This window comes from Geotrypetes seraphini, chromosome 14 (assembly GCF_902459505.1).
Source record: "Geotrypetes seraphini chromosome 14, aGeoSer1.1, whole genome shotgun sequence".
Classification (NCBI taxonomy): domain Eukaryota; kingdom Metazoa; phylum Chordata; class Amphibia; order Gymnophiona; family Dermophiidae; genus Geotrypetes; species Geotrypetes seraphini.
The window spans coordinates 6,323,562-6,349,937 of NC_047097.1; the positions used below are offsets into that span (position 1 = coordinate 6,323,562).

Here is a 26,376-nt window from a genome sequence, read left to right on the forward strand (position 1 = left end):
GGATTTTGGAGGATTCTTCTACAGGGAGGCCGAAGAGTGATGGCCAAAGAACTTTTTATATGCTGAATTGTGATTTTTGAAAGGTAGAATTTAGACTTTTTATACTGCAATTTGTCCAAATAGTAAGTGTGTGTAAATGGGACTAGGGCAGACCCCAAATTAGGACACTTTTCAGCCATAATAGAACTGGAAGAAATGCCCAAGGCAGAAAAAAAAAAAAATCTAGATCTGTTTCAATCACATCCAGGGTATAAAAGGTGCCCTGATTGAGCAGCTGACTACTGGGAGGATTAAGATATGACCCATCCTTAACCTCCCAGTATTTCTGACCCCTCTAGCCCCTAAGAAGTGAAAGAGACAATGGATACCAGGATCTATGACAGTGTAAGGTATTACAGCCACTCCTAATAGAGCAGCAAGCAAGTGTAAGAAGTCACCTAGGCCAGTGCAGGGGACTTTGAACAACAGGACCCAGGTGTAACTCCCATTTTAACACTTATTTTGCGAGCCCTTTTGAATATATAAATCTAGGTACAGCAGGTATTTCTAAGACACCTGCAAGCATGTTGGTTACTGTAGTGGTGTACCCGTCAGGAACAGTAGGTTTATCTGTTCCTGGAGGGCTTACAACATATAAAGGAATTAAGGTGGATTTATACCTAGGTTTTGATTTTTAAAGTCCACTGCACTGACCAAAAAGCTGCCCTCTGCAGGACATGTGTGGCCATTTTTGTACAAATGATGCTACATAGATTTTTTTTTTTTGGCATTCACATTTTGGATGTTATCAGTGCAAGAACATCCTTCTCATGTATTTTCAAACAGGAAACCCAAACTTTCTCCTGTTCAAAAATGGTTCGAGATGGAATTTTTGGGGGGGACTTTATGACAGATCATCCCAATTCTGATTTGGACATTTTTTTGAAAATGCCCCTTTGTGTGTCACATTATGTAGCTTTCTTCTTTTCAAGTGACCAAATCCAGTATGGGGGAATGAAGCTTGATGTCAGACAACCTTGTATGGCCTGTGTCCTGCACTTGGCAAGGGACAGGTGAAAGTTCGACAACTCCAGTGCTCTGACCATTTTATTGTCACATACTTTGAGTGGGAGAAACCGTGCAGCTTAGGAGGGAGGAGAAGGCATCTTGAATACTGTCAGCAATACACCATGTATCATCCCCATCATGTCTGGCTGCATATATAACATAGTGACAGCAGATAAAAAGACCTGACCGGTCCAGCCAATCTGCCCATCAGCGATACTCATTTTTTAAAAAATACATGATTAGATTAACTTGTCTCTTCTTTGATATTTCTAGGTTGTAGACTGTAAAGCCTGGTATTGTCCTAGGTTCCAAATGCTGAAGTTGCCATCCAAGCTCACTGCAGCCTATCCAACCATCCCGTTGTTTGCAGGATATCTACAGTAAAGTCTGGCCAGTAACATCCTCATGTTCCATATTAGTGGAGTTCACATGATGCCCACTCTACACCGAATCACCAAATATGGGACACAGACCGTGCAGGTCTGTCCAATACTGGCCTTAGTTCTTTAATTTACATCCTTCATAGAAACACAGAATATGACGGCAGAAAAGGGCCGACGGTCCAACAAGTCTGCCCACTCAAGAACCCTGCCTCCCAACTAGTCTGCCTACTCAAGAACCCTTCTTCCCTGGAGTATCTTATCATTTGAGCATAACTCTGTAGTACTCCCACCTGATTGTCCCATCGACTCTTGAAATCGAGCACGCTACTGGCCTCGACCACCTGGCGGGGAAGATCATTCCATCGATCAATCACCTGTTCGGTGAAGAAGTACTTCCTGGTGTCACCATGAAATCTCTCTCCCTTAAGTTTCAGTGGATGCCCTCTTGTCGCCTTCGTTTTCTAATTAGAGATGTGGTTATAATGGTGGTGACTTCACAACAAGTATTTAAATATGGGTGACTTGGGCTTACAGAGAGTGCTGGGGGGAGGCTCTGGTCACCTTGTTAGGCAGACTGGATAGACATAAGAATTGCCGCTGCTGGGTCAGACCAGTGGTCCATCGTGCCCAGCAGTCCGCTCACGTGGCAGCCCTCTGGTCAAAGACCAGTGCTCTAACCGAGACTAGCCCTACCTGCGTACGCTCTGGTTCAGCAGAAACTTGTTTAACTTTGTCTTGAATCCCTGGAGGGTGTTTTCCCCTATGACAGGCTCTGGAAGAGCGTTCCTGTTTTCTACCACTCTCTGGGTGAAGAAGAACTTCCTTACGTTCATACGGAATCTATCCCCTTTCAACTTTAGAGAGTGCCCTCTCGTTCTCCCTACCTTGAGAGGGTGAGCAACCTTCCCTTATCTACTAAGTCTATTCCCTTCAGTACCTTGAATGTTTTGATTATGTCCCCTCTCAATCTCCACTGCCATCATTTACTGTGTTATCCTCCCAAATAGGGCACACTCAGTCTTGAAAAACTGTTGAATAGACATTATCCCCATTCCCAGCCTGGAACCTCTGTAGTTATTTTAAAATAATCTTAGGCTTCATTAGCATCTTCTTTAACTGGGATGGTTTGATAATGTAGAATCTTTGTGTTGCCAAATTGTTTCAAGTTTAGAAGGGTGGATCCGACAGCACCCCAAGGGATATCACATACTGATATTTTCTTACTGTTGTCCCCCAATCTGTATCTTTGAATAACTCAGTTGAAGTTCTTTTGGCAGCTCCATATTTGGCATGTTCAGACCTGCACTTCAAATCCAATATATATTATAGAAACAGCTTCATTCTTTATCCAGCTCAAGTACTGAACTGAACAAAGCTGGGCTCCATTTAGCTTATGTGCTTTAAGGCATTTTTTAAAAAAAATTAGAGTTAATTTGTGTTTGCTACAGTAAAGGGAATGAAAAGACATGCAATTAGGATTTTGCATTCTGATGCTTAATTACTTTTTAGACATTTCTATAATTGTCTTTAAAAAAAAAATGTTGAGTATATTGGGCAGTAAGTGAAACACTTCTATTAAAAAAAAAATGCATTAGAAAACAGAATGTCAGAGTACAAAAGTGTGAATATTTTTACAAGGTTCTGTATTAAAAAAAAAAAAAAAAAGTTATGCTTATTTAATTTACTTCTCTTTATTCGATTGATAAAGTCTTAAAATTTCAGATGCTAAGGAAGGAAACGGGAGAGAAAAATCAATAAAAACCTGAGAAAAACATGGCAATGCAGCCCAAATTAATTTGAGTTTTCCTTCTTCCTCCCAATTTTCATTCTCATACAATGCAGGGTTGAAACCTCAACACTTGAATTAGCTCAAAGTTGAAACTTGTAAGCAGTAATACAACTCCATGTTATCGTGTTTCCGTCATATGTGAATATATTTTTCTGTGAAGTCAGAATCCAGAAAGGTAGGCCAAACGACAGTAAAAACTATATGTACTGCTTATTAAACAATTACACCAGCATTCATTATATGCTATCCTTTAATCCTCAAATCCTGAAGGTATAACTGCTAACTTACCCTTCTTTACTTCCATCAGCTAACAGACCATCAGGAATTTCTACAAAGAGGCTCTGATTGGACAGCACTGCCTCCCACGAAGACACTTTCACATCTGTAACTTTGTAGTGAAAGTGGATAAGATGAGGTTTCCCATCATGCACTTGGAGATCCTGGGTAACAGTTAGCTTCTCGTCCTTAATAGTTTTAAAACAATAGAGAAAAGAAAAATAAAGAATATGGTTATAAACACTGCCATTTTCTGCCATCATTACTAAAAATATCTTAACAAAAGGAGTGACAAGGTTTTGCCTTTACCAGTTTTTAACACATGTAACCTCACTTATCACAGCTATCACCTAAATGCTAAGCTATCTTTTGAAAGTGTGTTGTATACATCTTCATCACTCATGTACATTTTAATACACAACAGGAATGAAGTGTAACATTTCTCCCTCCCTCCTCTCCACGATATCATGTCCAACAATTCTCCCTCTTCTCCTCTTTCCTTCCCACTCCACACACCTATGTCCAAGAATTTTATTTTTCTCTTCCCCCACCCACCAGCATCTCTCTTTCCCTCCCTTCCTAACCCCCAGCTCGTGCAGCCTCTGTCCTTCCCAACCCCCTTCCAGCCCATGCAGCATCTGTTCTTCTTGCTTTCCCAACCCCCCTCCCCCTTAGCAGCATGTCCTTCCCTCATTCCCAACCCCAGCCCTCCCCTCTCAACTGGATCCTATGGTTTGACCTGTCCCCAGTTCCTGACTCCTCTTCCTACCAGGAACCTCCTTGAGTCCCCCACCTACCACCTCCCTGCCGCTGAAATTTAAAATCTTCGAGCAGCCGATGGCACAACGAAGCCAGTCTCTTGCTGTTGGCCTGCCCCAAAAGTGTTTTTTGCAGCACTTCCTCTTCCCATGTAGGCAGGACGCTGCAGAAAGAACACTTCTGGGGCAGACCGACAGCGGGAGGCTGGCTTCGTTGCACCGTTGGCTGCCCGATGGTAGGTGGGGGACTCAAGGAGGTTCCTAGAGAATGTTTCACTAAAGTGTAGTGTCAGGCGCACAGTCACTGCAGGCCACATAAAACAGCCAGGCGGGCTGGATTCAGCCCACGGGCCTTGTGTTTGACACATGTGCCTTAGATAAATAATCTGGTCCTTCCTGATAAAAATTCCTGAGGATCAGGCTACAGAAATTTAAACCAATTCCCGTAGCTCACAAGCAACTATTTCAAGGAATTTGGGTTTATCATATTTTTGTTCAAAAGCACATGAGCTGCAGGATCTATAGCCACTTTTACAATCTAGAATAAAAACTGTTAAAATATTTCTAGTTCCAAATTCTCCTTGGGTAGAGTCATCATATCTTCCTACTATAAAAGCAACTCAAATAATCAGACTGCATTACTGTCGAGTCTTGGGCACCCAAGGGCAGTCCATCAAGAACCCCCAAGCTCTGAGCAGAGTAATCTACTGTATTTTCACGCAAATAACGCGCACCCGTATAAAACGCGCACACGGGTATAGCGCGCAGAAATCACGATGATATGTACAAAAACTTTGGTATACCGCGCATGCTGCCCGACGCTCCTTTCGCCCGCCCTGACTTTCCGTGCGCTGTCCCGACTCTCCGTTCACCCCCCCTGACTTCCGTGTCCCCCCTTGAAGGTCTGTCCCCATCCTGAAAGCCTGATGCCCCCCCCCCCCAACGTCCGATACATCCCTCACCCCGAAGGACCGCCGACTCCCCAACAATATCGGGCCAGGAGGGAGCCCAAATCCTCCTGGCCACGGCGACCCCCTAACCCCACCCCGCACTACATTACGGGCAGGAGGGATCCCAGGCCCTCCTGCCCTCGACGCAAACCCCCCCCCCCCCAACGACCGCCCCCCCCCAAGAACCTCCGACCGCCCCCCAGCCGACCCGCGATCCCCCTGGCGACCCCCACGACCCCCCCACCCCCCTTCCCCGTACCTTTGGTAGTTGGGCCAGAAGGGAGCCCAAACCCTCCTGGCCACGGCGACCCCCTAACCCCACCCCGCACTACATTACGGGCAGGAGGGATCCCAGGCCCTCCTGCCCTCGACGCAAACCCCCCTCCCCCCCAACGACCGCCCCCCCCCAAGAACCTCCGACCGCCCCCCCCAGCCGACCCGCGACCCCCCTGGCGACCCCCACGAACCCCCCACCCCCCTTCCCCGTACCTTTGGTAGTTGGCCGGACAGACGGGAGCCAAACCCGCCTGTCCGGCAGGCAGCCAACGAAGGAATGAGGCCGGATTGGCCCATCCATCCTAAAGCTCCGCCTACTGGTGGGGCCTAAGGCGCGTGGGCCAATCAGAATAGGCCCTGGAGCCTTAGGTCCCACCTGGGGGCGCGGCCTGAGGCACATGGTCGGGTTGGGCCCATGTGCCTCAGGCCGCGCCCCCAGGTGGGACCTAAGGCTCCAGGGCCTATTCTGATTGGCCCACGCGCCTTAGGCCCCACCAGTAGGCGGAGCTTTAGGATGGATGGGCCAATCCGGCCTCATTCCTTCGTTGGCTGCCTGCCGGACAGGCGGGTTTGGCTCCCGTCTGTCCGGCCAACTACCAAAGGTACGGGGAAGGGGGGTGGGGGGGTCGTGGGGGTCGCCAGGGGGATCGCGGGTCGGCTGGGGGGCGGTCGGAGGTTCTTGGGGGGGGCGGTCGTTGGGGGAGAGGGGGGTTTGCGTCGAGGGCAGGAGGGCCTGGGATCCCTCCTGCCCGTAATGTAGTGCGGGGTGGGGTTAGGGGGTCGCCGTGGCCAGGAGGGTTTGGGCTCCCTTCTGGCCCGATATTGTCGGGAAGTCGGCGGTCCTTCGGGGTGGGGATGCGAGTGGTCCTGCCGGGGGGGGGGGGGGGGATGTATCGGACGTCGGGGAGTCGGCCGGGCAAGAGGGCTTGGGCTCCCTCTTGCTCCGATCGTGGATGCGGGTGCGGGTGGGAGCGCGTGCGAGCGGTCGTTCGGGGTGGGGGTGCGAGCGGTCCTGCTGGGGGGGGTGAATCGGGCGTCGGGCGGGGTGGGAACTATGTTTTAAAACTTTTGTATACCGCGCTCACGCATATAACGCGCGAGGGGTATGCGCGGTAGGTAAAAACGCGTATAACGCGCGCGTTATATGCGTGAAAATACGGTATATGATAGTTGAAAGCCTTGATCATGGGACAAGCAGGCAACACCCTATGCATCCCACTAAACTTGTCATCAAACTGCTAATTGTCTAAGGATACATGCCATTTCATATCTGATTCTTAAGCAGCATTTCATATTTATAAAATTACAAATACCATCAAACTTTCAATTATTCTGGCCATGCCTACAGAGTAACTATTTCCTTCAAGTTTCTTGAGCCATACATGGCTAGACCTGGATTTTTTTTGTGCCATAAACTGGGAATGGCTTTACGAATAGAAATTAAAATGAAAAATAAAATGCCACCCCTTCTAGCCAAGAAATGGTTTCAATCATATTTACTGTGAAATACAATAGCCTCAGAAAGCAGATCAGGAATCACAACTATGGGCAAATCCAAGTTTTGTCTCAAATATGGACTATGAATAGAAAAACAACAAGAATTCCAATTTGGAGTTTACCTGCTAAGAGAGCACATGCTAATGACAGACCATCAGGTATAATCAGAGCTATGGTGAATGCTGAACCTAAAAAGCTAAGCAAAAGAAAGAGAGCATGCATGCTGCTTCTCAATCAGAGTTGTATGGGGACAGAAATTTCACCCCTCTCCAATGACTCGTTTATATCATTTTTTTTCCCACTTAAATGATGTCAATCTGAATAGTTTATAGTTTATTAAAACTTGCTCTACTGCCATGGACTAACTTGTAGATCTAAGCAGTTTACAATCCTAAAACATAAAAACAAAAAAGCATGAAAAGAAACTACAATGTCTCAGAAGGATAGTGTGTGTCATTCAACCAGAGATCAAGCATTTTAAAACAGAAAGCAGCAGGAGATGGGAAGTAGAGAGAAAGGGTGTAGGGCTCCCTGTAATAGCAGTAGCCACCCTATGTGGGGTTAAACGCTTGGACAAACGGCCAGGTTGTTATTGCTGTTTTAGAGAGTTTCTGTGATGCCTTAGCACGAATATGTAATGATAAAAGAATTCCAAAAAATTGCAGCTGTAAAGAATGTGAATCATCTGGTCCTCGTACAGTAGCAGCGACAGAAGAGACGGTGGAACAGCTTGAATTTGCACATCTTTCACATCCTACTGTACAGATCTGGTGCCTAGCGATCATCACATCTTTGGTCCACTGAAGGAGACGCTGCGAGGTCGCAGATTCACCTCTGATGAAGTAAAGGAAGCGGTGCTCACCTAGCTTTGGGAGCAGGAATGCAGAAGCTAGTTGAATGAAACACAAATGTGTCATCTTGCATGGGGTATGTCTGTCAAAGCCTCTCTGGGCATGTTTTGCTTTTTTTTTTCTTGATAATCCTATTTTGTTTCCCATTTCTGAATGTAAATCTCTTTGCTCTTACCATTTCTGCTACATTAGAAAATGAGTTTATTTTATTTCTTCCCTCTACATGGTTACACAGGTTTGTTGCCCTCTTAAAATTCTCTTTTATTGCTACAGTTCATTTCCACCCTTCTTATTCTCAATTCTGAAAAATAATTTTCTTTGCATAAAGATTATATACATGGACTTATTTACCATTAACATAAGCTTACCTTGTATATCACAGCTGGGAGAGCAGGATCCCTGCTGTCCCCTCGCCCACCGGGGATCTTCAACAGTGGGTGAGGGGCATCAGGAGCACCACAGAGGCCCTGGAACAATGTGCGTACAGCACTGGACACAATTACTCAAAGGTAAAATACTACTGCAAAACAAAAACAAAGACAATACAGAGAGATTAATGATATTGAATGGTCTCCAACAGAAAGGGAACCTCCTCCCCCAATCTTACAAAACCACTTCCTCAGAAATTAACTGTTTACAGTCTAAATTTGAAATACCTTCTATAGCAAAAAGAAATCAAGTAAAATAAAATGTTAACAATTTGCTGCCAACCATATAGATTTACAGTAGAACCAAGAGTAAGAAGGGAAGATTAGGTTCTTACCTCAATCTTCTTTCCAATAAATGGCTACATAGGTTTAGCCTCATACTTGTGGGAAACTTGCAGAAGGCATCAAACAGATTATTCAGCTCCACCTCCTTGTGTAACTGGGCAGTGCCCTTCTCGCTCAGTTTGTACAAAAGCAATGGATAACTTCTAAATAGGAGAAGCAAGGAGGACACGGGGAATTCCAAGACAAAGTCAATGTTATTCTGCTCTGCAATCAAAACAAGTAATTAATGAAATGGAAACATACCATAACCAAGGTGGAAGGTAACAACCCACACAGAAATCCTGAAGAGGACGACAAAATTGAAGCTTGTAACTCTCTCTAATGACATCCAACACCCACTGATCTAAATAAATCTGATTCCAGGCCTCCCAGAACTGCGAGAATCTTCCTCCTATTGGGAAAAGCTCAAGCTGTGGCCTGGCGTCATTGGAACTTCTTAGTGGAGGCTGCTGAGTAGGACCCTGACATCTGTGCTCCTGTAGAGCCTCCAAACCTCTGCTGATCCATGAAAGGGTCTCTGCACAGATGAGCCTGCCGACTGGCAAACTCCTGTAGGCACAAAAGGAACTCTCCTACATGATCCTCCTGGGGCACATGGCCTACTGTCAGGCAATGACTTAGGATGATGGTGTGCGACACTGGCCATAAGATTGTCCAATCCTTTGGCGAAAATCATCTGCCCTTAGAAAGGTAGTCTACTTAAAGTAGCCTTAGATACTGAATCACCTGCCCATTGTCTGATCCAAAACGTTCTGCAGGCAGAAACAGGGTAAGCAAAGACATTGCTCATTACTCTAAACCAGGGGTGCCCACACTTTTTGGGCTTGCGAGCTACTTTTAAAATGACCAAGTCAAAATGATCTACCAACAATAAAATTAAAAAAAAACACAACGCACACTGTACGCATAGAAAATGTTAATTATCATTCCTATTCCAGGGTTTTTCAAAGAGGTCAAAGCAGATGACTCTATGCACTATCACCTCAGTAACAACCATACAAAAATAGACAAATATACCCCCCTCCCTTTTTACTAAACCACGATAGCAGTTTTTAGAGTGCAGGGAGCTGCGCTGAATGCCCAGCGCTGCTCTCGACGCTCATAGGCTCCCTGCGCTAAAAAACTCTATTGTGGTTTAGTAAAAGGGGACCTTAGTGTAAAATATAGACAGCAGATATAAATTCAGACACATTTTGATCACTAAATTTAAAATAAAATCATTTTCCCTACCTTGTCTGGTGATTTCATGAGTCTCTGGTTGCACTTTCTTCTTCTGACTGTGCATACAATCTTTCTTCCCTTCTTTTAGCCTGTATGCTTCCTCTCCTCCAGACCTCGTTCCCTCCCCCAACTTTTCCTTCCTCTCTCTCTGCCCTTTCTTTCTCTCTGCCTCCCTTTCTTTTTTTCTGTTTCTCTTCTTTCCTTCTGTCTCCCTGCTTGCCCTTTTTCTTTCTTTCTCCCTGCCCTCCCCAAGCCACTGCCATCGGGGACCAGGACCCAAACCGCCACCAATAACAGGCCCGAAAGCCGATGACGCCCCAGGCTGTCCCTGCTTCGACCGACCAGCATTCTTCTCCCCGACATCAATTCTGCCGTCGAGGAGAGGAAGGCTGATTGGCCCAAGATCGCGATGGACCTATTGGGGAAATGCTGCCGGGTCCTGCCTTCGCGGAAACAGAAAGTAGGCAGGACCCGGCAGCAAGAAGAGCAAATGCTTCACTAACCTGTCTCCCGCCTTAGCCCGTAGCGAACGCTTGCTTCAGGGCTCTCAACATGTGCGCGCTGGTTTCCCTTCTCTCCCCCCACCCCCCCCGGACATAACTTCCGGTTTCAGAGGGAAGAGAAGGGAAGCCGGCACGCACACGTTAGAGCCACGGAGCATAAGTTCGCTACGGGCTAAAATCTCCAAGCCGTTTTTTTTAATGTTCAGCAGCGGCGGCAGCAGCAGATGACAGCTGGGCGGACCGCCCAGTTAAAAAGCCCTAGAGAGAACACTGGAGAGGAAGGCTGATCGGCCCTGTAGGTCAGGACGGCAACACTCCGCGATCGACTCGGGTTGCCTTCCTGAGCTACTGGTCGATCGCGATCGACGTGTTGGGCACCCCTGCTCTAAACACATCGTATAGAGCACTGGCTACATACTCCACCCCCGAAAGCAACACTTGGGGTAAAGTGCCCTCCTCTGCAGCCAGAATCTGACTCAACATATTGTGGCAAGTATACACCAAAAATGAGGCTAAAACCTCAAACTGCCTCTTGAGAATGAGATCCATCCCTCCGAACCTGTGCATCCTTCAAGATCACTCCACCTTCACAAGGAAGTGAAGAAAGCTTAATAACTTGCACTACCAATGATAAATAGCTGCAGAAAATCCATAGCCATCAGCTATAAATTGGACATGGCCCTGGCACCCCTTAAAAGGCCTTCTGGTGCATCTGAATGCTCTGTCAGCATTATGGTGATCTCCAGATGCAAAGGAAAATATGTGGACTGGGTCTTAGAACTATAACACAGAAACTTGAGCTGTGGACTTCTGCATGGGATTGAAATTTAACTCCTGCAGGATAACCGTGAGGACTTTCATTAAATCCGATGGCTTAAAAATCTACAGTGTTGGGTCCTCTCTTTGGTCTAGGGCTGCCACAGACTCCTGGCTACGAGCGCCTGCCTGCGACCCAGACTCATCCCACCCTGTGGAGACACTTTGAGAGAGCAAGGGCATCAAGCCCAACTCCCTGTCATCCCAATCTATCTCACATTGGACCTCTAGATCCTGCAGTAGAATTGAGATTTGTGCAAGGGAACCACCCCGAGCCAGCACCTGGGAAACTCCGGTCGTTGATGTGCCTTTAAAACTTCTGATAAGCTTCAAATATTAAACTCTGTCAAAATCAGAGTCAAAACCCTGCACTGTATCTCGAGAACCTCTGTAGGGCCATATCCTACGAGCTTGCGTTTTGCTGCTGACACCGAGTCACCCTCAGGGAACTCTAGAAGTGATTTCCGACCCAACAACTGAGCTGACTACACCTTCAACCCTTTGGAAAGGGCTAAGCCCAGGACTCCCGCCCCCCCCCCCCTCATGTGCCCCGTGACTCAAACACTCCTCAAGGTGTTTTTGAGGCAGATTGAGATGGATTGAAAAATCCTAGATGGCTGCCACACCTGCAATTTTGCACCAAAAATGGCACAGGAGAGCAATACTAAAAGCCAAAATATTTTCAGAAAAGGGGTTTCACTCTCAGGGGACCAAATCACAAGCTGTCCACAATGTTAGTGCAAGCTGGCTAGATAGGGTCCCTAAAAGAAGAATCGCCCCCTCCCCCAGCTATTTATCTCCGATTACACAGTCTGCATCTTCTTCCTGGCTGAGATGTGTCCAGGTATACTGGGGACCTCTTGGGCATGGGAAAGCCTTCGCAGAATTGGATAAAAGACCCGAAATAAACCAGATGCAGAGAGAAGACGCTTTCTCAATCCACTTGCAAAAAAAAAGAAACCGAGGGAGAAGAGCATTGTCCAGTGACACAAGGAGGTGGAGCTGAAGAATCTGTTCGATGCCTTCTGCATGTTTCCTGCAAATATGGGGATAAAACCTATGGTCCAGACTACTGTACCCTTTGCACTGGGAATAGAGTTAAAGAAAGGGAAGGAGACAGATATCACAGATTTTAAATGTAATGACAAATCAGAATGCATAATCCTGGTTCTGAAATGCTCCATGCAGAATACCCATGATAAATTAAGTATACATCCACTGGTACAGATACAAATTCTTTGATCAAGTGCTCACCCTGATAGTCATGCCAAGAGTTGTTATATGTAATAACTCTTGGGATTCTACTACAATGAGTCAAAACTCTGACACAGCTTCAATGCCATGTGGTTAAAACTCAAAGCAGCATCTCAACTGATAATCACAAAGTTGAAGGAATAGATACCTCAGCTATTACAATCAGGTTAGGGTTACCATATTTAATGACGTGAAAACATAGACGCATGGCTCTGCCCCGTTCTGCCTCCAGCCCCACCCCATTCTGTCTCTAGCCCCGCCCCCAAAAAGCCTCATCTCTTTTTTAACAACTCTCAGGCTGCATCTGAAGAGCCTCCAACATGCGCGGATTCATGCGACGTTATCCACACATGCTTGTTGAAGGCCCTCCAGACACAGTTGGAGTTCGGGACTTTCCAAAACCTGGATAAACTGATAGGAAATAAGCCTCTCTGAATCCTGAGGAAATGTTGTTAGCCTCTCTCTCTTTTTTTTTCTATTCATTTTCTTCCTCTCACCCCCTGCCTGAGTAGCTAGAATTCAGTAGAGGAGAGAGAACATACTGCCCTTGCACTTTGCATTTTTTCATTTCCTCTATGGGGCTGATGCAATAAACTACACTATAGTATGGCATTTTCCTGCCAAATTTTCTCCAAGCTAATCTTAATCCTGATGTAGTAAGAATCTTATAGTGTGGAAAAACCTGGAGCAAAATCACTGTAATAAAGGATAGCAAGTTGGGCTTCAAAACTGCCAAATTGAAATTGTACTTCATGTAAAATAAAAAAACAACAAACAAACCCACAACAACAAACAAACCCAACAACAACTACCTGCACTTTTTTTCTTGGCTTCCTTTGTAGCACTGAATCTCAGGGATTGATTACACTGTATTCTAGTCTGGAAGCAAAGGGAGATCTGAACCAAAGCTCAGCTAGAGTACCCAGATTAAAGATCTTCAGTAGTCCACGTGGGCCCCAGAGATCCCTGCTGAATGGGCATTAATCCTGCCTCCCAACCCACTCCTACTTCTCCCATAATCTGCCTGCAAAATGGAAGCTCCTGACCCCTAGCAGTATATTTTGATGTACAGGATCAGCCTGCCAAAGTAAGGTGCTCCTTTGATAGGCTGATTCCCTAGTGGTGTAGTCCAATGTAAGAAATCAGGTGCCAACATTTTTGAAGATCTTCTAATTATATGGCAAACACCTTAATAGTAGACTTCTACCAGTCCCAAATGTTTGTATTACAAATCAATAGACCGGATCATATAGGTTAGTAGCTTTTATGGGTTAGCCTCAGCCCCACCACTCCACCGCTGTACTATCTCATGACCGCGGGAAGATTTATATGGCACTTCATCACTGGCTGTCCATGTTTATATTTTCATACTCAATATTTTATATTATTTTTTGTGTTTTTAGTTTTAAAAAATATACTCTATGTTTATAATTTTCCATCAATAGTAGTATATGCACTTAGCTTATATCAGCCACTGCCTGGGAGTCTGACCCGACATGCTAGGTATGCACAGTTCTGGATTAAAACTGAGGGATTAAACCACAGTGCTGCCAACCACACAAAAGCAAGAGTCTTGAGGCAACATAGTCCTAGCAGACAGCAGGATTCAAAAATATCAGAAGTGACCAGTGGAGTACCGCAGGGCTCAGTCTTAGGCCCGCTCCTTTTCAACATATTCATAGGGGACCTAACTCAGGGGCTTTAAGGTAAGATAACGTTATTTGCTGACGACGCCAAACTATGCAATATAGTGAGAGACGGCAATTCACCGGAAGTGGAAAGACAGTGGTCTAAGCTGAAAGGAGCGATAAAAATGGCTACGGACCTTTATGTGAAGAAAATCAATAAAAACAAGAGAAAAAGGAAGCCGATATGGTTCTCCAAACTAGTGGCTGAGAAAATAAAGGCGAAAGAGTTGGCGTTCATGAAATATAAAAAAAACCAAGAAGAGGAGAGCAGAAAGGACTACAGGGTGAAACTGAAAGAAGCCAAGAGAGAGATACGTTTGGCGAAGGCACAGGCGGAAGAACAAATGGCTAAAAATGTAAAAAAGGGAGATAAAATTTTTTTCAGATATATTAGTGAAAGGAGGAAGATAAAAAATGGAATTGCTAGGCTAAAAGATGCTGGGAACAAATATGTGGAGAGTGATGAGGAGAAAGCAAATGTGCTAAACAAATACTTCTGTTCTGTGTTCACAGAAGAAAATCCTGGAGAAGGACCGAGATTGTCTGGCAAAGTTACACGAGAAAATGGAGTAGATTCTGCGCCGTTCACGGAGGAGGGTGTTTATGAGCAACTTGAAAAACTGAAGGTGGACAAAGCGATGGGACCAGACGGGATCCATCCCAGGATACTAAGGGAGCTCAGAGAGGTTCTGGCGAGTCCTATTAAAGACTTGTTCAACAAATCTCTGGAGACGGGAGTGATTCCTGGGGATTGGAGGAGAGCGGATGTGGTCCCTATTCATAAAAGTGGTCACAGGGATGAAGCAGGAAACTACAGGCCGGTGAGCCTCACTTCAGTTGTTGGAAAAATAATGCAAGTGTTGCTGAAAGAAAGGATAGTGTATTTCCTTGAATCTAATGGGTTACAGGATCCGAGGCAACATGGCTTTACAAAAGGTAAATCGTGCCAAACGAACCGGATTGAATTTTTTGATTGGGTGACCAGAGAGCTGGATCGAGGACATATGCTAGATGTAATTTACTTGGATTTCAGCAAAGCCTTTGATACAGTTCCTCATAGGAGGCTGTTGAACAAACTTGAAGGGCTGAAGTTAGGACCCAAAGTGGTGAACTGGGTCAGAAACTGGCTGTCGGACAGACGCCAGAGGGTGGTGGTTAATGGAAGTCGCTCGAAGGAAGGAAAGGTGACTAGTGGAGTCCCTCAGGGTTCGGTCCTGGGGCCAATCCTGTTCAATATGTATGTAAGTGACATTGCTGAAGGGTTAGAAGGAAAAGTGTGCCTTTTTGCAGATGGTACCAAGATTTGTAACAGAGTAGACACCGAAGAGGGAGTGGAAAATATGAAAAAGGATCTGCAAAAGTTAGAGGAATGGTCTAATGCCTGGCAACTAAAATTCAATGCAAAGAAATGCAGAGTAATGCATTTGGGGATTAATAATAGGAAGGAACCGTATATGCTGGGAGGAGAGAAGCTGATATGCACGGACGGGGAGAGGGACCTTGGGGTGATAGTGTCCGAAGATCTAAAGGCGAAAAAAACAGTGTGACAAGGCAGTGGCTGCTGCCAGAAGGATTCTGGGCTGTATAAAGAGAGGCGTAGTCAGTAGAAGGAAGAAGATGCATATCTCCTTGAGAGAGGCATATAAAGATATGGTTGGCTATAAAATAAGCCAGGTGAATACCTAGCAGGGCCTCCGCGTGTGCGGATCGCCGGACTTGATGGACCGAAGGTCTGATCCGGAGATGGCGCTTCTTATGTTCTTATGTTCTTATGACCCAGAGCACAAAGAAGAGAGAAAGTAGACAGTAGGAAAGAAACAAATGTTGGATATGGCAGTGGAAGGTAGAAAAAAATAATTTTCTATTTTGTGATTATAATATGTCATATTTGAAATATATATCCTGCCAGAGCTGGTGTTCGACAGCGAGTATGAGCTGGGACCAGAGAGAGGAAAAGTGTTTTTTAAAATTTATTTTGTTCACACCACAGCGCTGGCATGGGATTGGAGAGGACAAATGGGGGTAAGATGGGTGAAAATGCTACAAAATAAACCCGCCAGTATGTGGGGAAGGAAAAAAAAAAAAGCCTGAGAGAGTGGGAAAGCGAACAGAAAAATCGATTCAATAGGCCAAATCATCAAAATTTTTTTCTCTGAATCAGGCAGCACTACTGCATGCGTACATGCCTCTGGTGCAGCACATGGTAGTGCATACTGCAACTGAGCAGGCTTGGTAATAATATGTTTTGTTTTTTTATGTTCAATCATTTTTATTAAATTTCAACCATAAAAATAGAAAACAATATACACAAAATATACCCACCCAGTCTTCCAATTTCCTAAGGTCCACCTGCAATTTTTCACAATCCACATGCGTTTCAACAACTTTGAACAGTTTAGTGTCATCTGCAAATTTAATCACCTCACTCGTCGTTCCAACTTCTAGATCATTTATAAATAAGTTAAGTAGCACCGGTCCCAGTACAGACCCCTGCAGCACTCCACTGTTTATTCTCCTCCATTGAGAAAAATTACCATTTAACCCTACCCTTTGTTTTCTATCCGATAACCAATTCCTAATCCACAACTGAACTTTGCCACCTATCCCATGACACTTTAATTTTCTCAGGAGCCTCTCGTGAGGAACTTTATAAAAAGCTTTCTGAAAATCTAGATACACTATATCAAACAGCTCACCTTTATCCACATGTTTATTCACACCTTCAAATACCCACTCTTTCCTGACTGTTCTACTATCTTCAAAAATGGTGGGCATTAGATCCATATGGAGCATCCTGTGATGCCCTGCATCCCATGTTGGAGGTATCAGGAGAGTGGGAGGAAGAGAAAAAACTGGGACCCACTAAGATGCTATGAATCTTGGTCATTTGAGGTGAAATGCCCTTTTGCTCAATTTCCCTGTCCCGTCCCCGTGAGTTTTGTCGCTGTCCCTGTCCCTACCCTATTCCTGTAAGCTCTATCTTAACTGCACAAGCCTCAAACATTTATAATTTTAAAGTGTTTGAGGTTTGTGCAGATGAGGACGGAGTTTGCAGGAATGGGGCAGGAACAGGAAAACTTTTGGGGACGGGATGCAAAAATGAGTTCCTGCGGGGATGGGGAAAATTTGTCCCCATGTCATTCTCTAATTGCATCTTTATGCTAGTAGAGTATGACACGGGGACAAATTTTTCCCCGTAAACTCAATTTCCCTATTCCCACAAGTTTTGTCACTGTCCCATAAGGCTGTAAGCTCAGCCTTAATTGCACAAACCTCGAACATTTATTATTTTAAAGTGTTTGAGGCTTATGCAGATTAGGACGGAGCTTATAGGGCTGGGGCAGGGACAGGAAAAGAACTCGCTGGGATGGGACAGGAAAATGAGTCCCTGTGGGGATGGGGACAAATTTGGCCCCATGTCATTCTCTATACGTTAGCTCCGAGCTGCTGTAAAATACATAAATAAATAAAAATGTGTGGTGTTAAAGGAAGAGTAAAATTCTGCACTGAATTTTACCAGAATTTAAATTTATTTGTGATTTTAGATTTCTGTACATATCTTTTTCAGTAATATTAAATATTGAACTAGGCCAGTACTGGGCAGACTTGCACGGTCTGTGTATGGCTGTTTGGTGGAGGATGGGCTGGGGAGGGCTTCCATGGCTGGGAGGGTGTAGATGGGCTGGAGTAAGTCTTAACAGAGATTTCGGCAGTTGGAACCCAAGCACAGTACCGGGTAAAGCTTTGGATTCTTGCCCAGAAATAGCTAAGAAGAAAAAAAATTTAAATTGAATCAGGTTGGGCAGACTGGATGGACCATTCGGGTCTTTATCTGCCGCCGTCATCTACTATGTATGTTAATAGCTAAAGATAGACTGGGCATTCCCTGTTCCTGAAGGAGGGCTCAATCTAATTTTTGTACCAGAGGCAATAAAAGGTTAAGTGACTTGCCTAAAATTAGAAGATCAGTAGCAGGATTTGAACCAGGCATCCCTAGACATCATGTTTGGTGCTCTAACCCAGTGGTCCCCAACCCTGTCCTGGAGGACCCCCAGGCCAATCGGGTTTTCAGGCCAGCCCTAATGAATATGCATGAGAGAGATTTGCATATAATGGAAGTGACAGGCATGCAAATCCACTCCATGCATATTCATTAGAGCTATCCTGAAAACCCGATTGGGCTAGTGGTCCACCAGGACAAGGTTGGGGACCACTGCTCTAACCATTAAGCAGCCTGCACTATCAAGCTTTGTAAAAGAGAGGTCAGGAGGGGGAGGAAGGGGTGGTAAGCAAACAGATGAGAGGACAGTTATTACAGAGGGTAGAAAATTATGGTTATGGGGAGTATGCTGAAGATGAAAGGAAATGGAGGGCTGAGGAAGAATAAGATAGGGATGTACCCTTTCTAATAAAAATGATTGCAAAAAAAAAAAAAGAAATTTGATAGGTAGTTGAAAAGTGGAGAAGGATAAGAAAGAGGCAGAAAAGAGCTAAAAAGGAACAATTAATGTGTCAGGCAGGTGTAATGAGAGAATAGACAGGAGAGAGGAGAAAAGACAAATGGATAGCAATTGCTTGAATGAGTATTAGCAGACAACAAACAGGAAATCAGAAAAGAGAAACTGGGATCAACATGATGGAAAGAAAATGTCTAGACAACAAAGGTATGAAAAACCCCAACCATTTTGAATGTTTAAAATGGAATATGGATAACTAGTCTTTAAGCCCGTTACATTAACGGGTGCTAGAATAGATGTATGTGTCTGTCTTTCTTTCTTTCTCTCTCTCCCCTTGGCCGCTGTCTGTCTATGTTTATTATATTTTTCTCTCCTTGGACACTGGCTGTCTCTCCTTAGACGCTGGCTGTCTCTCCTTGGACGCTGCTTGAATGTCTTCCTTTCTGTCTGTCTCACTGGCCCCCTGTGTGTCATTGTTTGTGTCTGTGTCCTTGTGTCATTCCCCCGCTCCCCCCCCACCCCAGAGCAAAGCTGTCTGGCCCCAACATACCCCTTCCCCCAAAGCAGCCCCCTTTCCCTCTCCCTGACCCCCTTGTGTCTTCCCCCTCCCCCCCAGCAAAGCTGTCTACCCCCCAGCACACCTCTCCAACAAAAGCATCCCCCCTATACCTGCAGCACTGGCACGACACCCTTCAGCCAATCGTGAGTGCTCAGAGCGCGAGAGGGAGCAGGGCCTGCAGCTTCTTCGGCGTCGGTGAGGAAGGAGAGGTTGGCCCAACTCTACGCAGGGGCTTTGGGGACAGTCTTCTGCGTCTCAAAGCCCTCCTCCTAGCAGCCACTTCCAGCAGCACTCCGTACTGCCTTCCTTCCGTCGCCCAGAGTAGATGTCTGTACGTCTAGGTTTTTTTATTTGTCTCTCTCTCTTTGGACACTGTCTGTCTGTCATTCTTTGTGTCTGTGTCTCTCCCTGGTCCCCTGTCTGTCCGTCTTTCTTTCTGTCTGTCTCCCTGGCCCCCCTGCTTGCCAAAGCAGTCCACTTTCCCTCTCCCCCTGTTCTGCAATGCCTACCTGTTCCATGGCCCCTTTCTGTTCCTCCCCCCCCCCATGATTGCTGTCTGCACTCAGCACAACCCTCCCACCAAAACAGCCCCCTTTCCTGCCTGCTCCATGGCCCTTCTTTTTCCTCTTCCCCTCCAGTTCTTCCCCTGCAGCACACCCCTCCCCCCAAAGCAGCCCCCTTTCCTGCCTGCTCCATGGCCCTTCTTTTTCCTCTTCCCCTCCAGTTCTTCCCCTGCAGCACACCCCTCCCCCCAAAGCAGACCCCTTTCCTGCCTGCTCCATGGCCCTTCTTTTTCCTCTTCCCCTCCAGTTCTTCCCCTGCAGCACACCCCTCCCCCCAAAGCAGCCCCCTTTCCTGCCTGCTCCATGGCCCTTCTTTTTCCTCTTCCCCTCCAGTTCTTCCCCTCCAGCACACCCCTCTCCCCAAAGCAGCCCCCTTTCCTGCCTGCTCCATGGCCCTTCTTTTTCCTCTTCCCCTCCCTCCAGTCAGCGCTGCCATTCCTATTTAAAACGGTCTGCTGAGGTTCGCGGCCGGCTGTAGCGAACCTCGCAGGCCGCTGTTCACCTCAGTAGCATGTTCTCTCTGACGCGATCGCGTCAGAGGGAACGTGCTCTCACGTGGAGAGCGGCCTGCGAGGTGCGCTACAGCCGGCCGCGAACCTCAGCAGGCCATTTTAAATAGGAATGGCAGCGGTGACTGGAGGGAGGGGAAGAACAGGAGCGGTAGCGATTGTTGCGAGAGCGTCGGCGACGTGCAGGCCGTTGTGAACAGGAGCGGCAGTGGCGGCAGGACCATGAGCCCTCCTCCCGCCATCCGCTGCCAGCGCCGCTCCTGTCGGCTGCCTCAAGCCGCGGTCAAGGCTGAGGACTCGCGCATGCACACTCCTGCGGCCACAGACCTACAGCGCACAGAACACGCAAACAGGAGTGCGCATGCGCTTTATTATATAGGATTAGCAAAAATATTGTGTAAAAATTTTGATGAATAAAACTTGCAGAATTTGCTAATTATGTGTAAAGAAGTTTGAATTTTTTAGCACAGAATTCCTCCAGGAGTATTTAGATAATCTGATTCTATGCCAACTGTTAAGGTTCATTTCTCTCATGGTATGTGCAAAAATCAACCTGACCTAATCCAGCCTAACACATTCTACATTAACTCATCTCAGTCTATCGTGAAATTTATGCTTTTACTTTCTTTCTAAAGAGCAAATAATTCTGTGCTTATACTGCAGTACCTCTACCAGCATTGAAACCAATATCACAAAGGCCCTAGATCACACAAATACCTGTTTTAATCTTCCATATCATAGGAGCACCATCATTGTTCTCCTTGTGACTAATTCAACTCTCACCATGGTCGTATTGCTGCAACTTCTCTCTAATATAACAGTCCAATCCCTCCCAAACCTCATGAATTGCTAACTAGGGCAGAGCCTGTAACAAATATACAGGTATCCAATGCAAACATCTGAACAGCTCTAGCTGCTGCATTCGAGACCACCCCATAGCCTGTGAGCAAGCCTAACAAGTATGTCCACATATATTAAAAATGAATAAGGAACAAGACAAACCACTATAGTGTTGCATCCATATAGTGGTCACAAAAGTAACAGTAGTTCTATTTCATTCTTTTGAGGATGAAGGAGAATAAGGCATGCATAAACAACTCAGTAAGTACAATGTCTGTGTTGCAGGCTAGCAAAAGGGGTTCATTTATTTTCCCAACACCCACCAAATGCAGGAATTTCTCTTCTATAGCAAGAGTTCTTCAGATTACCTCCTTCCTATGACTAGATCTATTTTCCAGTCCTCCGTCCCCCACTACCTTTCCAATGTGAATCTTAACTAGTTTCTGCTGGAAGGACAAGCCCTAAACATTTGGGCACAAAGGCCCTGTGATTCTATAAAGGGCGCTTAAGTCATGCCTAAAGTTAGGCGTGCTTTAGGCATCCAATCTAAGTAGTTAATGAGCCAATTAAGGGTCTTAAGCAATAATTGGTACTTAGACGTCCAAAGGACATAGACGCCACTTTGTAGACGCAGCCATAATTTCATGGACGCCCATGCTTAACTCAATAGGCGCAGGCATGGAATGGGCATGGTTTGGGCAATGACTCAATTTGGGTGTCCTTTGATTCATTTACATAACACTGAGCAAACTAGGGTGTCCATATCATGCCTATATGAAAACCAGGTCTACTTTTGAGCTTAGTTTGGGCTTCAAATAGATCTGAGTTCTATGGTCGGAACTTAGGGACTCTTTGGATGTTCTTCTGGAACTAATGCACAGTTTGGATGTCTTTAATGCAATCTGCTAAACAGCTCTCTGGGATTTTATTTTTGCTTTATTAAGTTCAAAATACATTTAATAAGGCACCACAAACGGGGCACATCAAAAAGATATTGCATGCAAAACCTATTTTTGTGGACAAACAGCAAGGTTATTTGCTAATTAGAGGAAAAGATCCATTAACTGAAGCACAGCACATGATAAACATAGCTTTAGTTTTCTTGCTAAAAAGCTACCCTTTTTTCTGACTAAATAGTGCTCCAAGCAGCTCATTCTTGAAAGCAAAGAAAGCACATGACAAAAATATATAGATTGCATACATAACTTCATTTGCAAAAGCTTAAAAACAGATACAGACCTTAGCATGGCTTCTACTTCATTGCAAATGGAGGTTTGCAGCTGCACAATGGTGACCTCATTGTGAGATCATCAAGGTGCACCTACAAGGTAGAATGCCACAATTAAAATACGTGGTGGGGAGCTGGTTGGGATTTGAACTTATGACCTCTGGAAGAGAAGCACAGGGCTTTTACTTATTGAGCTATAGTAGTTTCCAGGAAGGTGTCTCTGACTGCCCTGTGATATGATAGCTTAGCAGATCTCTAAGCTATCATATCACAGGGCAGTCAGACACCTGCCTGGAAGCTGCTATAGCTGAATAAGTAAAAACCCTGTGCTTATCTTCCAGAGGTCAGGACATTGTTTGGATGCCTAAATCTCACCTAAAACCTGATTCTCTAAAGGATGCCTAAACAGTGCTTTACTCTGGTGAGCGTGATTCTACAAAGGGCACCTAACTTTAGATGCATGTTGCAGAATATGGCCAAAGTATCTGCAAAGTTTGCCAATGGCTTATCGTAATCGTGCCCTGCCCACAGCAACAGATATTCTTGGCAATACACATACCACCAGATTCTGTACAGGTCACCCAAAGTTGTGTGCAGATCCTGGATCAGCGCATACGCTAAATTAGCTAATTAAGCAATATCATTTACAGTAGTCTTGATTATCTGACCTTTGCTAATCTGACCATCTGGCATATCCGAGACACCCTCTGGTGACATCTTGTTGCTGTTAAGTGCAGCTTCTTTCTGTTTTCCGGCATAGCACACAGGGAAGTTTTGTACTGGAGCAAATTTGTTTTGGACCCGGGATCCAGATTTTACTGCCTTTGTTTATGCATTGATTGAGGGGTTACATAAGAACATAAGTTACCACTGTTTTCCATATTATCTGACTTTTTGCTTGCTGACAACAGGTTGGTCCTGTTTACATTGGATAATCAAAATTATACTGTATTGGTGTTAACAAGCACTTAACAGGCAACAATGAGGAGTTATGCATGGATATTCCCTACCCTATTTTATAACATGCATGCCTGACTTTGATAGCGTGCAATTTCAAATAGGGCATGGACATGGGAGAAGTATTCCTGGAAATCATGCACAATGTTACAGAATACATCAACTGCCATCAGTTGCCTTTTGCAGGCCTAAATGTTTGGGCCCAAAGTTGGACATGAAATGCATGCTAAGCTAATATTCTGTAAAAGTCATTTTATACAGCAATACTAATCTAGCATGGATCATCCCCAAGCCTGCATATGGGCACCACTTACTGACTCTTAACTCAAAGCAACCAATTAAGAAACCTCTACTAAATTGTGAAGACGGGGCAGTGTTGCCACCTGCACCTTTAAGTACGTTAAGCAATAAGACCTGATCAAATCTCCTTCACAGGAAGGCCAAACACTGCTGCCACTAAGCCAGAAGGGGTTCATGATCCTTCATTCCAATAGGCCCCTGCTGAAGCAGGCTTAGACCCTGTGAAGTCAGTATTCTTCCCCCCTCCCAGATTGCATATCACAGCTGTCAAGACCAATTCAGAAACACCAGGATCACCACAAATGGATACTTGGCAATCCTGCCAAAAATGCAAAGAGCGGAAAAGCCACAAATTACCAGAATGAGAGCAGGAGTACAAAATAAAATCACTATTAAAAATACTATAAAAAAAAAAAATAAGGCAGCAAAATCCAGATGAGTGGATATACTTGGCAATATTGCACAGAACTCAACTGATGAGCAGATAAAGCAGAACACATACAAGGGGCTTTCTCAAGGCCATGGCTCTAACACAGGGGTGCCCATACTTTTTTGGCTTGCGAGCTACTTTTAAAATGACCAAGTCAAAATGATCTACCAACAATAAAATTTTAAAAAACACAATGAACACTGTACGCAGAGAAAATGTTAATTATCATTCATATTTGGGGGGGTTTTCAAAGAGGTCTAGGCAGATGACTTTAAAATATGCAATATCACCTCAGTAACAACTATACAAAAATAGACAGATATAACCCCTCCCCTTTAACTAAACTGCGATAGTGTTTTTAGCGCAGGGCACTGCGCTGAATGTCCCACGCTGCTCCCAACGCTTATAGGCTCCCTGCGCTAAAAAATGCTATTGCGGTTTAGTAAAAGGGGGCCATAGTGCAAAATATAGACAGCAGATATAAATTTTTTCTACCTTTGCTGTCTGGTGATTTCATGAGTTTCTGGTTGCACTTCCTTCTTCTGACTGAAAATCCAATATTTTTTCTTTCTGCTTCCTGCATGCTTCCTCTCCTCCAGACCTCATTCCATTCCCCAACCAAAATCTCTCTCTGACCCTCCATGAGTCCAACTTTTTCTTCCTTTCTCCCTGTCCCCTCCCTTTTCTTACTTTCTCTCCCTGCCCCCCTTTCTTTCTCTCTCCCTCCTCCCCCACCCCCAAGCCACCGCCGCCAATTTCTCCCTGCTTCCCTGACGCCAGGCCAGGTACATACAAGCGCCGGGCCCACAAGCCTACCCCCCCCCCCGACATCAATTCTAACGTCAGAGAGGAAGTTCCGGCCCAGCTAGGCAGTGATTGGCTGGCCCGGAACTTCCTCTCTGATGTCAGAATTGATGTCGAGGAGGGGGGGGGAATGGGGGTGTAGGCTGTGGGCCTGGCGCTTGTACGTGCCTGGCCTGGCATCAGGGAACCAGGGAGAACAGAACACAAAGGCAATGTGAGTCTATCGAGGAGCCCGGGATGGGCTCCATGATCGACTCGTGTTGCCTTTGCTATCTACTGGTCGATCACAATTGACCTTTTTTGAACCCTTGCTCTAACAGTACATCAATGTCTTGCACACCAACTTTTCTCCCCCTCCTCAAAATAATCAAGCCAGCCAGCCAGCCTTACTGTTACAGCACAATGCCTTCAAGTTGAATGCTAAGAATCCCCTGCAATCTACATGTATCAAGAATGCTCAGGTGTCTAGCTCCAACTTCTCAGATCCAGAACATCTCAGCTGAGGAAATCTGCTTGAATGTTCTCAATCCCCATCATCCCCCAAAGGACGCACTGACCCATGGTGAAAGGGACCTATTTCAAGTAAAACAGTCAGCAATAACCTCCCACCTGTTGTCTCTTTGGCTGGGTTCACAGTTCTCATTGGGTTGCTTTCCCTCCTATGGTTGGGTGGCCAGTGATGTCCCTGGGCCTATGGGTCTCAACAAAATATGCCCCTTTGAGGTAAATCATGCAACATGTATACAGAGAAAGAGGTTCATTTGTCATGGTTAAGTGACAAACAAGCATGTTTCAAAACACTACCCTGTCATACAGCATGGAAATGAGATGACACTGATCTCAAAAATATGTTCTTGGAACAGTTTAGGAAGAATGGTTGAACTTGACCACTCAGGCGTTCAAGAACCCCAGGACTTACAGGCAGAGAGGTTAGCATTTTGGAATACTCTTATCTACTAAGGAGAAAATCAATGAGTATCAACAGGACTGTCTACCCTTGAATTATGCACACTCAAGAGTTCGTTGGCTAGGTTTATTCACACAGTTAAATGTTAAAAGATGCCTAAACCTCAAATGACTAGTGAAGGCTTTGGTCACCTGAGCACAAACTGGAAAAATTTATACTATATAGCTATCCAGCTTGGCAAGAAATCTCAGATTTGAGATTATCATAACTACTGATCTCGTACAGTTTTATTTTTTCAATGCAAAACACACAAAGAACTAGATTTACCGAAGTACGATACCAGATTTATGTGCAAATGCCATTAATGCACGTTATTAATAACTAACCCCCTCTTCTACAAAATCGCACTAGCGGCTGACACGTGGCAAAAGCCCTGAAGCCCTTTAAATCTCTATGGGCTTCGGGGCCGTTACCACGTGGCAGCCACTAGCTCGGCTTTGCAGAAGAGGGGGTAAGTCCCATTCCATAATATGGGAACTGTGGTAAATGATTTATATTAATGCAGGTTAGCATGTGACAACCGAGCCCAAATTAAAGGTCATAAGTTGGGCATTAATGACAAAGTTACTCAAAGAAAGTTAGGTCAAAGAAACTGGCAGCTTACACTGTCTTACTCCCCCCTTCCCTCCAATTTAACTAATATCGGCACCGGCCAGCACTGAATGCTCTGCGCTGCTCCA

The 26,376-nt window shown here is 45.3% G+C and overlaps 1 protein-coding gene across 1 annotated transcript in view; it reads right to left on the reverse strand.

Moving 5' to 3' along the window:
* OAZ2 (ornithine decarboxylase antizyme 2) overlaps positions 1 to 22,955 on the reverse strand; it is a 42,237-nt gene extending 19,282 nt beyond the window's left edge. The window contains exons 1-4 of the mRNA XM_033920726.1: positions 22,907 to 22,955; positions 8,637 to 8,804; positions 8,196 to 8,329; positions 3,508 to 3,683 (exon numbers count right to left, since the gene is read on the reverse strand). Of these exons, the coding sequence (XP_033776617.1) occupies positions 3,508 to 3,683; positions 8,196 to 8,329; positions 8,637 to 8,804; positions 22,907 to 22,955 (527 nt within the window). The remainder of the gene's footprint in view (positions 1 to 3,507; positions 3,684 to 8,195; positions 8,330 to 8,636; positions 8,805 to 22,906) is intronic.
* Positions 22,956 to 26,376: the final 3,421 nt, after the last annotated feature.